At 45.1% G+C, this 14,242-nt stretch overlaps 1 protein-coding gene across 3 annotated transcripts in view; it reads left to right on the forward strand.

The window, feature by feature from the left end:
- Positions 1 to 14,242, forward strand: part of snx29 (sorting nexin 29) — a 100,340-nt gene that overhangs the window by 61,149 nt on the left and 24,949 nt on the right. For all 3 annotated transcript variants that reach the window (XM_028037165.1, XM_028037174.1, XM_028037179.1), the window contains exons 16-18: positions 5,624 to 5,740; positions 8,063 to 8,118; positions 8,638 to 8,719. In XM_028037165.1, coding sequence (XP_027892966.1) covers positions 5,624 to 5,740; positions 8,063 to 8,118; positions 8,638 to 8,719 — 255 coding nt within the window. The remainder of the gene's footprint in view (positions 1 to 5,623; positions 5,741 to 8,062; positions 8,119 to 8,637; positions 8,720 to 14,242) is intronic.

Raw genomic sequence — 14,242 nt, forward strand, 5'->3', positions numbered from 1 at the left:
CATGTCTATGTTGTAAAGTAAAATTATCACCAGCTTTATAATTTGGGCCCGGTCATTAGCCCCGCCCCCGGCCCGGCGCCGACTTGTTCTGCTGGTGGAAACGTGAAGCTTCCTGTTGACCAGGAGCAATGTTAAAAATAATAAACCATATTGTTCTAAATTAGCTTCTTTACAGTCATTGACGAAGTGATTCAGATTTTGTTTCCATCCAACAGAAAATCGTCTCTGCAGTTTAACGGTCGGATTCTCCAAAATAAAAGCCCTCAGTAGAACCGGCTAAAACCAAACGCTCTGGAGGTTTCCCCTGGCAGGCCGGATCATCAGAGGCTCTCATACTGGGAAAGTTTCCTGCTGCTGGATAGAAGAAGAAATGTGGGTCAGAACCTCTCCAGCAATCTGAGATTCTCTTTATCCAACAACTTATTAATTAACAATTAGCAACATGAAGAGCACAAACCAAACATCTCCAGACTGTAGTAACTACAAAACTTCCAGCTTGTCTGAAGCCTGTTTTCCTCACTGCTGTGAATCTGATCCTCAGAAAGTAAAATAATTCATAAATCATGGGATCCGTTTCATCTGAACACTTCCTTTAGCACCGTGAAGCTTCATGTTTTTAATAATGAAATCATGTTTAATTCAACCCATCAGTGTTTTCTGGTGGAAACCCAACAGCTCCCAGTTCCTCCTCCTGAGCTGCAACTGGTTCTGCTGGTTCTGCTGGGGAAGCGGATCCGTTAAAGGTCAGATCTGTTGATCATTTAGTGACTTTAGAGGCGTTTTCTGTCAGGAATCAGGCAGAAAATGGGTGGAGTGAGCCGAACCGTGAGGTCCAAATGCAAGATGGCCGCCGTGCCGCTCGCCGTACGTTTCCCTCCAGTTTGGCGTTTAAAGCACCAAAGTTCAGCCCTGCAACCGAATCAGATGAAGACCCTAACCCTTATTAATAATTTATTAAATACATGTATTATTTTTAATGCAATAAAAATAAGCTAAGGAAAGAGTTTAATTTAAATTTCTTCCTGACTTCCTGGTAGGAGCCGTGAACCGCAGTTGGTTTGAAAGCTAATTAAAAACGTTGCTTGAACAATAATTGAATAAATGGAAAATGATCAATTAAGCAGTTGGTTTAATTTAAAATCTCAGTGTGGAGCTAAACCTCTGTGTGTGTGTGTGTGTGTGTGTGTGTTAGAACAACAGCTCTAACATTAGCAGGAACAGACGGTTCGTTTATCTCTGCCTTGCTTTCCTCATGATTAGAAGAAAAAAGGCAAAGAGGTTAAAAAACATAAATCCTCTGTTTTTACTGTGGCTGAGTCTGTTTTATGTTTGTTTTATGTTATTAAATTCACACGGCAGTAATCTGTAAAAAGGAAACAGACTTTCCACATGGTTTCACTTTAAAAACACCAACTTTTACTGATTTTAGTTAAATTTTCTTCAGTTATTTTTCATACTAAAGTTCCAGTGGGAACCTTCATGTTTGTGTGTTTCTGGTGCACCCATAAATCAATCCTAGGGCCACAAATGGCCCCCGGACCTCCCTTTGGACCTCTTCTTTATGTGGTTTTGTCCAGGAAAGGGTCAGCCAGACACTGAGACCCAGACATGACTAAACGATCAGGAGACGGCGTGAAGAAGACGCCCTTGCTGCTGAATCGAATCAGAGCGTGAGCCGCTCTCAGTCGGTCAAATTGAACAAGCGTGGCGTGACGCCCGCCGTCACATCAGCCTCCTCTCTCACCTTTAATTGGTTTCCTTCACGCCTGAAATTAATTTGCTCTCCTGTAATTTGCTACCTGAGTTTAGCGGCGGCTGAATAAATAAAGGTGAAACACGTCCTGACGGGAAGCGTCGCATAGCGCTCCGCGTCTGATGACTCAGGTCTCTGTTTGACATCCTGCTCCGACCTCAAACATTCACACACACACACACGCACGCACGCACACACACACACACACACACACACACAGGTTTGGCGTTATTGTTTCCGGCTGAGGCGGCTCCATGTTTTATGTTGAGAGATTACTGTTAGCTTTGCAGGTCCGTCTGAGCCTCAGATTTGTAACGTCTCCGTGATTGAGACACTTTTATGTCTTTGGGTTTTTCTGTTTAAATAAAACATGGCATGACAGACGATCAGCTGAGTCCAAACGGTCCCAGATGAGCTCGGTTCTGATGCTTCACAGCTTCATGGTCCCAGGAGCAAAGCCTCCATGGTGCTGAACAGATTCTGGTCCAGGTGTTGAGCCACTCCTGGTTCGTCCTGTTGCTGCGTCTCCATTATAAATGTGCAAAACGTTTTCATTAATCCACTAATGTAGAGAAAACACGACTCAGCATTTGCAGTGTTTCCATTCAATAATTAATGCAGTTAAAATCACACATGCCACGCCTTCTTCCTCCCACCACTTCCTGTCGTTTTCTTCTTCCTGGTTTTCGCCAACAGTAGCATCCTGTTGATCATGTGACTCCTGTGATGAAAAAAAACGTTTCCATCGCACTTTTGCAAAAAATACAATTTCGATACATAAAAAAAACACCTCTTCCCGAAACCTTTTATCAAAAAGTGAGTTTTTAAAAAAATTGTCATGTTGCACAATTATATGGAAAATCAGCTAAAGTTATTATAAACTGCCCATAAACTGTAATGTGAAGACGGATTTATCAGTTTTCTCTTTGTTTTTTAAACCGTTTCCATCCAACTGGCACATGAATTTTGAGGTCAAGTTTAAAATGTCAGGAAACAAAACCAAATATTTGAATCAGGTGTTTCTGTCTGCTGGTTTGGAGCGAAGCAGCCAGGCTGCAATGAACAGGAAGCAAAATGTCTTTTATTCAGAAAATATATGAAAACATACTTCCACCTGCAGAACTTCTCCAAATACCTCATTTTTAGTTATTCTTATCTTGAATCACCTATTTAGACCCTTAATGTCAAGATTAAAAGCTAAATTGAGAAAATGTGAGGAAACAGAACTATGTAGACAGTTACTTCAAAATAAGAGCGTGAATATAAATGACAGTTTTCAAAACAGAGAGGTAAATTATCATTCTATAATTTGTCAGGAGACATTAATTTAGGGTAAGCTAACGGTTTTCAATGTTAGCCGAAGTGCTAAGCTAACAACAAGCTATTAGCGCATTAGCAGAAATGTGTCCAACACAGATATTTGGGAAAAGATTCTGGTAAAGAACGGTTGAAATAAATCCAGATTATTGTGACGATCAGCTGATTGTTAAACAGTTTGCAGTAAAACGTTCAGGTTATTCCGCCGCCTCACAGATCCGTCTCTGCTGTTAGCTCTGAGGACTTAAAGGTTAACGTTTCATTTCGGACGCTGCTGTTCCTCTGAAATAAACGGGACGTTTGTTATCTGTGACGCAGGAGCAGCACCTGCTGCAGCTTCAGGGTTTCAGACGTTCTGCTGCTGGTTTCTGCAGGTTTGAATCACGTGACATCATGGCGTCGTTTCTGATCCGATGAGTCGGATCCGTTCCTCCGGTTCTGATCTCAAACCCAAAAAAAGGACAAAGATTTGTCATTCTTCCTCCCAGAAGCAGAACAAATCTACTGTACAGCAGCCCCTCTCTTTTTGTGATGTTGTTGCCATGGCAACTGTGATTTTTATTTTTATTTTTCCATGGAGCTTCGCTGTGTCACCTCTAGAGGGCGTCACGCTTTGACAGAGTCTGGCTCCTGGCACAGGCAGCAACCCAGTTTCAGTTTCACCCACTGGAAACCAGTTTACCCTGATTCACCCAGTCTGAGCGAACTGGGAGCATCACAGTCGCAGTCTGAGCTAACTGGGAGCATCACAGTCCCAGTCTGAGCGAACTGGGAGCATCACAGTCGCAGTCTGAGCTAACTGGGAGCATCACAGTCCCAGTCTGAGCTAACTGGGAGCATCACAGTCCCAGTCTGAGCGAACTGGGAGCATCACAGTCGCAGTCTGAGCTAACTGGGAGCATCACAGTCCCAGTCTGAGCGAACTGGGAGCATCACAGTCCCAGTCTGAGCGAACTGGGAGCATCACAGTCCCAGTCTGAGCGAACTGGGAGCATCACAGTCCCAGTCTGAGCGAACTGGGAGCATCACAGTCCCAGTCTGAGCGAACTGGGAGCATCACAGTCCCAGTCTGAGCGAACTGGGAGCATCACAGTACCAGTCTGAACTAACTGGGACATGGTTGCATGATGTCTACATAAAAATCTGAAAAGTGTGGCGTGCATTTGTTTTCAGCTCCTTTTACTCTGATTTACCTGAATTTAATCCAGAGCAACAATCTGCCTCCAGGAGTCACTATGGGATGCTTTGGACCAGGGGTGTTCAAAGTGGGGGTTGGGGGCCGTCTGTGGACCCTGGACTGATTTTTTTGCGGCCGTCTGTCCACAATTCAAAAGTAAATTAGAACAAAACTGCAATGTTTTAGTAGAAAATGTTTGAACACAAAGTGATCATCTTCTCTGAGCGTCCCGGTTTCTCTTGTTGCCATGGTAACTAACCATCTGCTCGTTATCTCTGAAATCCACCTCAGCTTTTAGCTGCTGTATTAAAACTGAGGACAGGAAGTGATTTTAAGCAAAGACGAACCTGCATCCTGTTTTTATCGCTCAGAAGACAAAATATTGTTCAATTGGTAAAAAAAAAAAATTATTTTAGTTTGTAAAAATTAGAATTTTTTTCCTTGTTCTTTGGAGCTGATGATTTTGACTCGAAGTTTAGATCAAAGCAGATTAATGGGTTAGAGAGGCCTAGTCAAATCCAGACCTAGGTCCAAATGAAAACCTGAGTTTGAGCAAATGTGCAAAACTGGTGGAAGAGGGTTGAAAATAAAGAAATAATAATAATTATATATTTTTATTAAAAATATAATTATTTAGTTTTAGTTTTGGTATTTAATATAAAATCAGAATCCAATGCTCTACATTCACAGAACAACCAGCCGACCCGTTAGCCGGCTCCCAAACGTAAATCAAGGTAACTGTGGCTGTTGCCGTTGGTAACGGCCCGGGTCAGCTGTCAGTCGGTGACGAGTCTCCGTGGTAACGGCACTGACAGCAGGTGTTCTCCATGCAGCGCAGAGTCACAGCCATCAGTCCCCAGACAGAGACCGGTCCACACACACACACACACACAGAGACACACACACACGGAGATACACACACACATGGAGATACACACACACACACACACACACACGGAGATACACACACACATGGAGATACACACACACACGGAGATACACACACACAGAGACACACAGTCTGTGTGTGTGTCAGACAATGAAAGACACACACAGACGGTGTGTGTCTCTGTGTGTGTGTGTGTGTGTGTGTGTGTGTGTCTGCTGCAATTAGCCTGAGCTCTGATGTGAGCAGCGCCGTGTCGGTGTTGGTTATAGTGAATGAAAACAGAAAAGCAGGCAGGAAAAACTCTGGGCACCTTGGAGATGAGGGAGTTTCACACCTTCGGTCCGTCCGACCCGGCTCAGCTCGCCCGGGTCCCAGAACCCGTCCAGAACCGTCGGCTTCCACTCGCCTCACCTGGACTGTGCAGTCTGTGATCGGGAGGAACGTAGCGAGCTTTTAAAATGAAATGTCGGTGCTGTGTGTGCTGCAGGTGGCGGAGATGCACGGTGAGCTGATCGAGTTTAACGAGCGCCTGTACCGCTCGCTCATGGCCAAGGACCACCTGATCGTCCAGATGAGGCAGGAGCTGATCGACCTCAGAGGCCCGGTGAGTGGCTGCGGCGGTTTCCCCGCCCTGATGCCGCCATGACACATTCAGATGGTTTAGTCATTATAAAGCAGGACGACTCGCAGGGTGAAAATCCTCCAGATTTATGGGAATTTTCTCAGAAAATACATTTTAAAAAGCAGATTATAATGGCTTCCTGTAGTTTGCAAACTGAAAGCTAAAGCACTAATCAGAAATATTAGCTCTGCTAACGCTAACCGACATGGTGTGCAGCATAGGCTATTGCTAAATGCTACACGCACATGGTAATTAGCTGAAGCTAATCCTGAAGGGCTAATCATAAACATTAGTTCTGCTAATGCTAAAGTGCTACATTAACATGGTAATTAGAGGACGCTAATGCTAAACAGTTGAAAACAGATTTATTTCATTGTTACTGAAGATCAAACATCCAGGATCTTCACTTGATTTTTCTAGAGTTTAAACTCTTTTTGGGTGAACCTTTACACCTGCTGCTGCTGCTCCTGAATTTCTCCTGTTGCAGGAAAATAAAGGCTGTTTTTACTCTGTCATGAAGAAGAAAACCAATATTAGTCCAGAACTTTCCTTTCATCCTTTTATTGCCGTTTCAAGTAAACAACTTTGTCTCAGTCCCTTCAGCTTTGTTCACAGAACAGAAAACAGAAAGTCTGGATGGCAGCAGGCGTCTGCGCTGACCACCATAGCGATCTGCCGCCGCCTCAGGCTGAACGCCGGCCTCTTATCCCTCAGCCTCAGCCGGCTCTGCTGGACCGCGTGCGGTCCGAGCAGCCGGCCAATCAGCCGCTCCTTGGCTCGCCCTCGGGTGGCGTCTTGTGTTTACGAGCGTTGGGGGTAGAAAGTGGTTCAGATCGCCTTGTTGAGATGCCAAGAAGCCTTCAAAGGAAAGACAGAGAGGGGAGGAAACATCCATCCATCCATCCATCCATTTTCTGGTCACCCTTGTCCCTAATGGGGTCGGGAGGGTTGCTGGTGCCCATCTCCAGCTACGTTCCGGGCGAGAGGCGGGGTACACCCTGGACAGGTCGCCAGTCTGTCGCAGGGGAGGAAACATTTCATTTTAAATTTCCATCCCATCCTGAGCAGAAACCGTTCATCTGTCGGATGGTTTGATCCAAAACCGTCGCGTGTCAAGCCTGATGTAAAGGAACCAACAGTTTCTGATCAGCTCAGGTTTCCATGCAGTTTGTTCCAGATCTGAGGAGCAGAGAAACCTAAAGCTGCCTCCTCTTGTCTGGTTCTGGATCTGGGAACACTGACCCAGAAGATTTCTGCTGACAGGTTCAGACAGGCAGCAAACGGCGAAAACGCTTCTCAAACACATGAACAATGCAAACTTTAAAAAAAGAAAAACAAAAATGAATAAAAAGGAAACAAAAAGAAAATGCATCAAAACAGAAGTCCTCCAGACCACTAGGGGGAGTCAGTAATACAACTGCTGTTCTGTAATACTGTAAAAGACTTTTAACACACATTTTCTTTCGTCCTCCAACGTTCTTCTGGACCTCCCGTCGTTACTGAGCGCCTGGTCCACAAGGACTGCAGGTTGTTTCAGCTTGTAGCTCCTCATGTTGGACCTTAGGCCCTGAAGTCTGAAGGCTGGATTGGTCTTAGTTTTACTTCAGACTGTCTGACTGGAGTCTGAGATATTATTTAGACCATTTCGACTTTTGAGAGTTTGACAAACTTTGATAACTCGGCTCATCTCGTACTAAAGCAGGAGATTGATCGGCCATGTTTGTTCTGAAACCGTAGCTAACAGCCAGCTAGCTTCCATATGCAGAACAATCTGGAGGAAAATGGTTGTAACTGTTAATCAGAGAAGATGAAGGAAAAAAAGATCATCATAACAACTGGGCTGAATAAAATTACTGATGTGGGCAGATTGTGGTTTTCAGCCCAGAGGGACAGATTGATGTAAGAGCCAGGTGGCGCGGCGGCGGCTATAATTAGCATTAATGGAGGTGTGTGTTTCTGACACGTGTCAGACGGCGCCGACGGGCTCAACTGGTGATTCTGGAACAAGAAGAACATTTTTACAAAAGATCTGGTTTTATTTTAGAGAAGCTTCTGCTCCAGTCAACTAATGGAACAAAGCTAACGGAACAAAGCTAACAGGGCAAAGCTAACAGAGCAAAGCTAATAGAACAAAGCTAAAGATTGTACAAACCATAAATGTTCATAGATTGTAAATCCAGTTTAGTGCATCTCCAACATCCTTTCTCTTCCAGTTTCTCTTCCAAAAAAACTTGGGCAGAAACATTTTCACATCTTGTGATCATCTTCGCTCAGGTTCTGATGATCCGGGTCTCATTTTTCCAGGTCCCAGGAGATTTAAGCCAGACGTCAGATGATCCCAGCCTGTCGGATTTTGAGACGTAAGGACAGCTCTTTAATTTTGACAGTTTAATTTAATGGGGGGTTCAGGACTTTTCTGTCAGGTAAAAGTTTGAAGATAAAAGAAGATTTGATCTTCACTGCACTCTTACTGCTAACTAGCAGCTAATATACCCTTGCTTGTTAGCTAGCTTTGTTTGCCTCCATCATGGTCACAAAGCCACGTTCACAGTTTTTGCAATGCTTGATTGTTATACACCGAATTCCCCCAAAGTCCCCTCTATATTTATATTTTTTTCTATCTTAGATGTAATTCATGGTGGCATTAAAAAGGTCTTAAAAATTAAAAAGTTGCTGAAACCTACAGATTCCCTGAATATGGATTATGGTAAATGAAACCGCCTCTAACCTTTTAGCAGAACCTCAGTATCCTGTCCCTTTAAATCTGCCGTCTACATATAAACTCAAACTTTCTGCCGCGGTCAGATTGTCTGCTAACCGGATGTAGACATTGTGATGATGCTAACGAGGGCGGTAACGACCATGTTGGTGTCCCTCAGGGCTCATCGGGCTCTCGTCAACGTGTGGATCCCCTCCGTGTTCCTGCAGGGCAGAGCTGCCAACGCCTACCACGTCTACCAGGTACGTTCATCTCCACTGACCAGAGGACAAAACCATCATCTGTGCGTGAGTCATAATGTTCCTTAGGAGTTATGAAGAGAGAAATATAGGATGAGAAGTTCATTAAGACGAACAGCGAGGAGCTGACTGAAGGAGTTCAACATTAGCATGAAAAGCTCATCATGTGTTCATTAGCTGTGTTGGTCTCAGTTCTCCTTCTGCTCCGGTGGTCAAACAAACCCTTTCATTTACTCTGTTTATCTGCCGGTTGTTTAATCTGCTGCAGTAGCTTCATGTGGTTCATGTTTTATTCTAGATCCGTATTACATGCTCAATGGTCAGGGCTTTTGTGTCGCATTTTAATAAGCTTGTGATTCAAAACTAAAGGATGATGCAGGATATAAAGTTGTTGATGAACTTATTCTAATGTAATTGGGGGAAAGAAAGACGCAGACGTTTGGCTGTAAAGGTGTGCGTAGCTCCGCCCTCCTGCTCCATCAGTCACACATCCCACAAGATCTGCACCTGATTCTGCAGAGATCAGAGTCATCAGTCCATCTGTCTGTGGTCATAATGTTTTGCCTGATCAGGGTAGCTAGTGCTACTGCTGTCATCATGTTTACCGAACATCTGAGGAAACAGGAGGAAGATTTAGAACCAGAAACACCCAGAGAGTCTCTGATGATGATGATGATTATGAAGGTCAGCCTGATGATGATGATTATGAAGGTCAGCCTGATGATGATGATGGTGAAGGTCAGCCTGATGATGATGAAGGTCAGACTGATGATGATGATGAAGGTCAGCCTGATGATGATGATGATGATTATGAAGGTCAGCCTGATGATGATGATGATGACGCTCTGCCCCTCGTCTTCATTGTGACCCCGCTGACCTCTCCAGTTCCTCCAGACTGACCCAGGAATCCTGACGGTTTGTTCTGTGACCCGACAGTCTGACCGCTCACATGATAAACGTTCCAACAGCACAGCTGCTAAACTCACTGAGATGCTCCACTCGGACTGAGATTCGCTGACTGGACTGCAGGAAGCTGAAGGAGCTGAGATCCTGCCGCTTTCATCTGACAGGCAGCGCAGCCGAAGAGACACCTGAGGCCCGTTACCTGGATGACTGCTTCACCGGCTCTGTCACATTAACAAGGTGTTCCACCTCAGCTCTGTCAGCTCTCTCTCTCTCTCTCACACACACACACACACCCCCACACCCACACACACACACACACCTCGTCCAACCTCCAGAGACAGACAGACCTTCACAACCTTTAGACTGTCACAATGTGTCATACATGTGCAAACACACACGTGTTCGGTTGATACAAATATGACGTTAGTTGCACATACACATCCATCACGATGCTTTACACACACACACACACACACACACACACACACGGTGCTGAGAGGTGCAGAGTGAAGCAGGAAACCATGAGGGACAGCAGGAGACAGCAGGCACATCTTCTCTAGTCGCTGATGGTCAGGCTGGCAACCAGGCTCAGCTCCACTTATGCATAATAGATGCAAATTCAGACCCGGGACTCGGATCGGAGCGCAGAGAAGAAACCTTTCTGGGTGAAAACATCTCCTTCCTGCTGACAGCGCCGCCACGGAAAATGAGATGGATTGTTATAATTCCTGCGTTTTGCAGCGTCTCTGTGGCTCTGCTGGGGAACGGCACACATTTCATTAAACGTACCGCGGCTTTCACACGGATTCATCTCCACAAACTTTAATGTATTTCACTGGGATTATATGAGAGAGACTCGCAGAGCAAAGCAGCACATGATGCTTTACTTAATCTATACAAATACAAATCTGAAAAGTGTGGCATGAATTCACTGAACCTCCACCCTCAGTAGTCTAATTACTAAGCATCTGCGGTTTTTACTTTTATATTTCAATAACTGCTTTCTACAAATATCTCAGTTTGACTGCAGAGGTTCTGGGTCTGGTTCTGGTCACAGCCTAAACCTAAATCCTGAGGTCAGAGTTGAAAATTAAATCTCACAGATGCTTTTCATCCAGTCTGAAAACATAAACCTGTGAAACCTTTTAGATTTGTATTTTTTAATCCTTTTCCTTGCTCTCTGTTTCTCCTGTTGGTCTGTGAAGTAAATCTGCAGAACGAAGAGCTGAAGCAGTTTGACTGCAGTGGGTTTTTCTGTAGGGCTGATTGTTTTCCATGGAGTCGTTTCACGGGGAGTTTTGTTAGGCTGGTGGATGGACTCCAGCCTGATTTCTCCTTCCCAGTAATGATCTCTGAGAGACCGCGGCCCAGCCCTGGAGCGCGGCCCATCTGGTGTGTTGGATGCTTCCCTTCCCAGAGCTATATCCGTCTAATGGCTCCCTGTGGAAACGGCTTTTGTTCTTAGGCGGCTAATGGATGGCCAAGGTTACCGGAGTCGCCGTTGTTAAGGTGAGGCTGCTGAGGCGATTGAACGTGAAGCCGACTCTCTTAAAGAGCTGAGAGTGTCCTGAGGAGAACACACTCACCTTTCCTCCGGTTCAGGCTCAGCTGAAGCCGATCAGCACCGAGGCAGCGGGTCTGGGGAAACCGTCGGCAGAGAGGCACGAGTCAAAGTTAGTCTGTGTCTGATCATTCCTTATTTCAGCAACGCTTCATTACCTGGCGCGCCTGTTCCCAGGTTACATGGTGGCCATAATTGTCAAGGAAAGATGAAAACATTTGGTATTAAATCATACGTAAGCTAATGGCAAACCGCTAAAATCATGAAAACTTTAACAGAAGTTAGAGCTGAACCTGTAAACAAAAAGAAATTGCAGAAGCTAACACTAAACTGCTAAACACAAAGAAAAATCAGTGGAAGCTAAAGTCAAAACGCTAACGCCGGCCTGTCTCTGAATGCCTCCCATCTTTCTGTCCTTTCAGTCTCCATTCGTCTCTCCTGCAGCAGACATTTCACTCCCCTCTCACTCTCTGAAATGACTTCCATCTAAAGTGCAGAAAGGCTCTGGGATGGATGATGGCAGACAGACAGTGATGGAGAGAGGGGCTGATGCGTTTTCCCATTAGAAGTTAGATTGAGCTTTTTGTGTCCTCTGGGCCACCGTCCCTCTTGCTTCTCTTCCTTTCTGAAGCTGAAATGGCCGCATTAAAGCAGCAAGTTAGCGCCTCGCTACCAAAAGGCTCCCGAAGAGAGGCATCACCTGCAATCTGCTGCGCACTGCAACCAACTCTCCTACATTTCCTACATTACAGCTGAAAGCAGCAGATTTAGGCCACAGAAAGTGGAGGATGATGATGATGAAGGAACTGAAGTGAAATGAACTTCTGGCTTATTTCACTTCCAGCTCTGAACATCTGGAGACTCAAGTTCTTTGTCTGTTTTTCAGTGTAAAATATTTGGTCAAATCAACAGTTTAAAGTCTCACCTAAGTTGGATTCAGGTCTGGACTTTGACTAGGCCGTTCTAGAATATCGCCGCTCACGGTTGGAGCAGCTCTGTTCGTTCTCATTGCTTCTTTTTTAGACGTTTCTAGATCATTTTTCTGGTTGAGTCGTTGCATTTTGGACAGTTATTCCCTCTTCTTCTGTTTCTGGAAATGTTGACAGTTGTGATACGTAACCATGGCAACGAGATCTCATTTCACAACATGGATCAGCTGATTAGCATCTTAAAGACTCAATTAATACCTGATCTCTGACCAGGGTTGTTTAAGCTTTCATTAGAAGTACAGATTTTTTACTTATTGTTTAAAATGTTGACAGATTAACATTAGACAGATAATCTGTGAAAACATTGAGCTCCTCTGCTTTATCCCAGTGCTAACCAGAAACAACCAGTCAGAGTCAGGAGGCGGGTCTTAGCGCTCTCAATCATTCTCGTGTATGCGCTGCTGCTTCCTGATAGCAGATCCTGCTGTGAATGCTGAGGCTAGTTAACATAGCCACAAACGGTTTTCCTGGAACAACAAGGTGTTTCTCAGTCATTAACACATTTAGCAGCAGTTACACAAGGATGATTGGCAGCACTAAGCCCCTCCTGCTGGCTCTGATTGGTTGTATTTGGTATTGGTTGTTGAAATTGATATTTTCATAGATTATCTGTCTCATAACTGTAAGAACATGGAGACAGTTTGATAAATATGTCAAAAACATGTTTGTTTTTTTTTTAATAAAAGTTACAAACTGCAGCTTTATGCGAGATTAGCAGAGGATAAAGTTTAGTTGATGCTCACTAGCTCCATCTATCGGCTGGTTTATTTATTTCAGGTTTTTTTTCCATCCCAAAGTGTTTATCTTCTGTCCTGTCCTGTTTTCTGTTTTTCTTTATTCTTCTTCTCCTCCTCTTCCTCTGTAGCTCCTTGTTTTTCCTCTCTCCCGACCTTCAGGCCTCTAATCAGGCCTCATCCAATCAGGACGCAGCGCCGCTGATGACTCAGGTTTGACCTCAGCTCCACCGCTCGGGTGAACCAACGCGGAAGGGTCAGGAGCTGCTCAAGCTCACAGATAAATGTTCATATGTTTTAAACGAGCCGCTCTCTTTGATGGGCGGAAAGCTGCGCTCGTCTTTCCAGCTGAAAGTCGAGTTTCAACTCCTCCTGCGTTAATTATGCTAATGCCCAGAGTCTGTGCTGCAGCTTCGCTCCAACTCGTCTGTCTCTGTCCGTCCTTCTGGCTGCTAACTAACACCGCCACCGCCTGTAAAGAACACAGCGCCTCTCGCTGCAGCGGTTTGCGTCCTCAGAGCAGAAGAAGAAGTGGCCCCAGTTACGAGGCGTTGTGTAAAACGCCCCTCCTGCCACGGCGCCACCTGGAGGCTTTAAATCACAAACCACAGAAATCAGCCGGCCGATGAATAATTGACACGCTCTCGTTGACGCTGCACGCATCGGTACTTGAGTTGGTCCGTTTCCCCCAGAGGAGTAGGGAGTGTAAAATGTGTCCAGACCTTTAATTCGCTCTGATTAGCCGCAGGCGGCGTTAGCTCTGCAGATCCATCCATATGTATTAATATGAACTTTTAACTCATGCATTGGGTAACAATCAGAGGCAGGCGAGCGTTCTGGTTCTGGCTGACGCCGCGCTGTCCATCATCCTCTCCCCTCGAAGTCGATGTTCGCATGGGAGGCATTATGCTTATGATAATGGCCGGCTGGTGATGGGGGGAGATGACTATTATACTGATGATGGCGATGATGAATGTTTTACAAAGACGATGATGGTAATTACAATTGTTGTGCTGGTTGTTCATCCATCAGTCACAGATTGAGCGCCCTCAGGAAGGCGCAGAGCGAGCGTTCGCCGCTCCATTTTAGGCCCTTCAGTCAGAGCAGCTATCCAAAACCTTTCACCACAAAGAGGCTGAGATGCTACTGCCGCTCGGGTGCACTGAGAACGGAATCAGAAACTCCAAAATGTGAACTTTTCCAATCAGTTAATGGCCATTGGGTTGTGTTGGCAACGCTCTTCAGTGTGGAAGTTGCTACTCCGTGAGGAAGACTCAGAGTTGGCTATTTTTATCATGAAGTCTGGAGAAGCTCGGAGATCTGAGAAGCTGTTTAC

Source organism: Xiphophorus couchianus, chromosome 2, assembly GCF_001444195.1.
Source record: "Xiphophorus couchianus chromosome 2, X_couchianus-1.0, whole genome shotgun sequence".
NCBI lineage: Eukaryota > Metazoa > Chordata > Actinopteri > Cyprinodontiformes > Poeciliidae > Xiphophorus > Xiphophorus couchianus.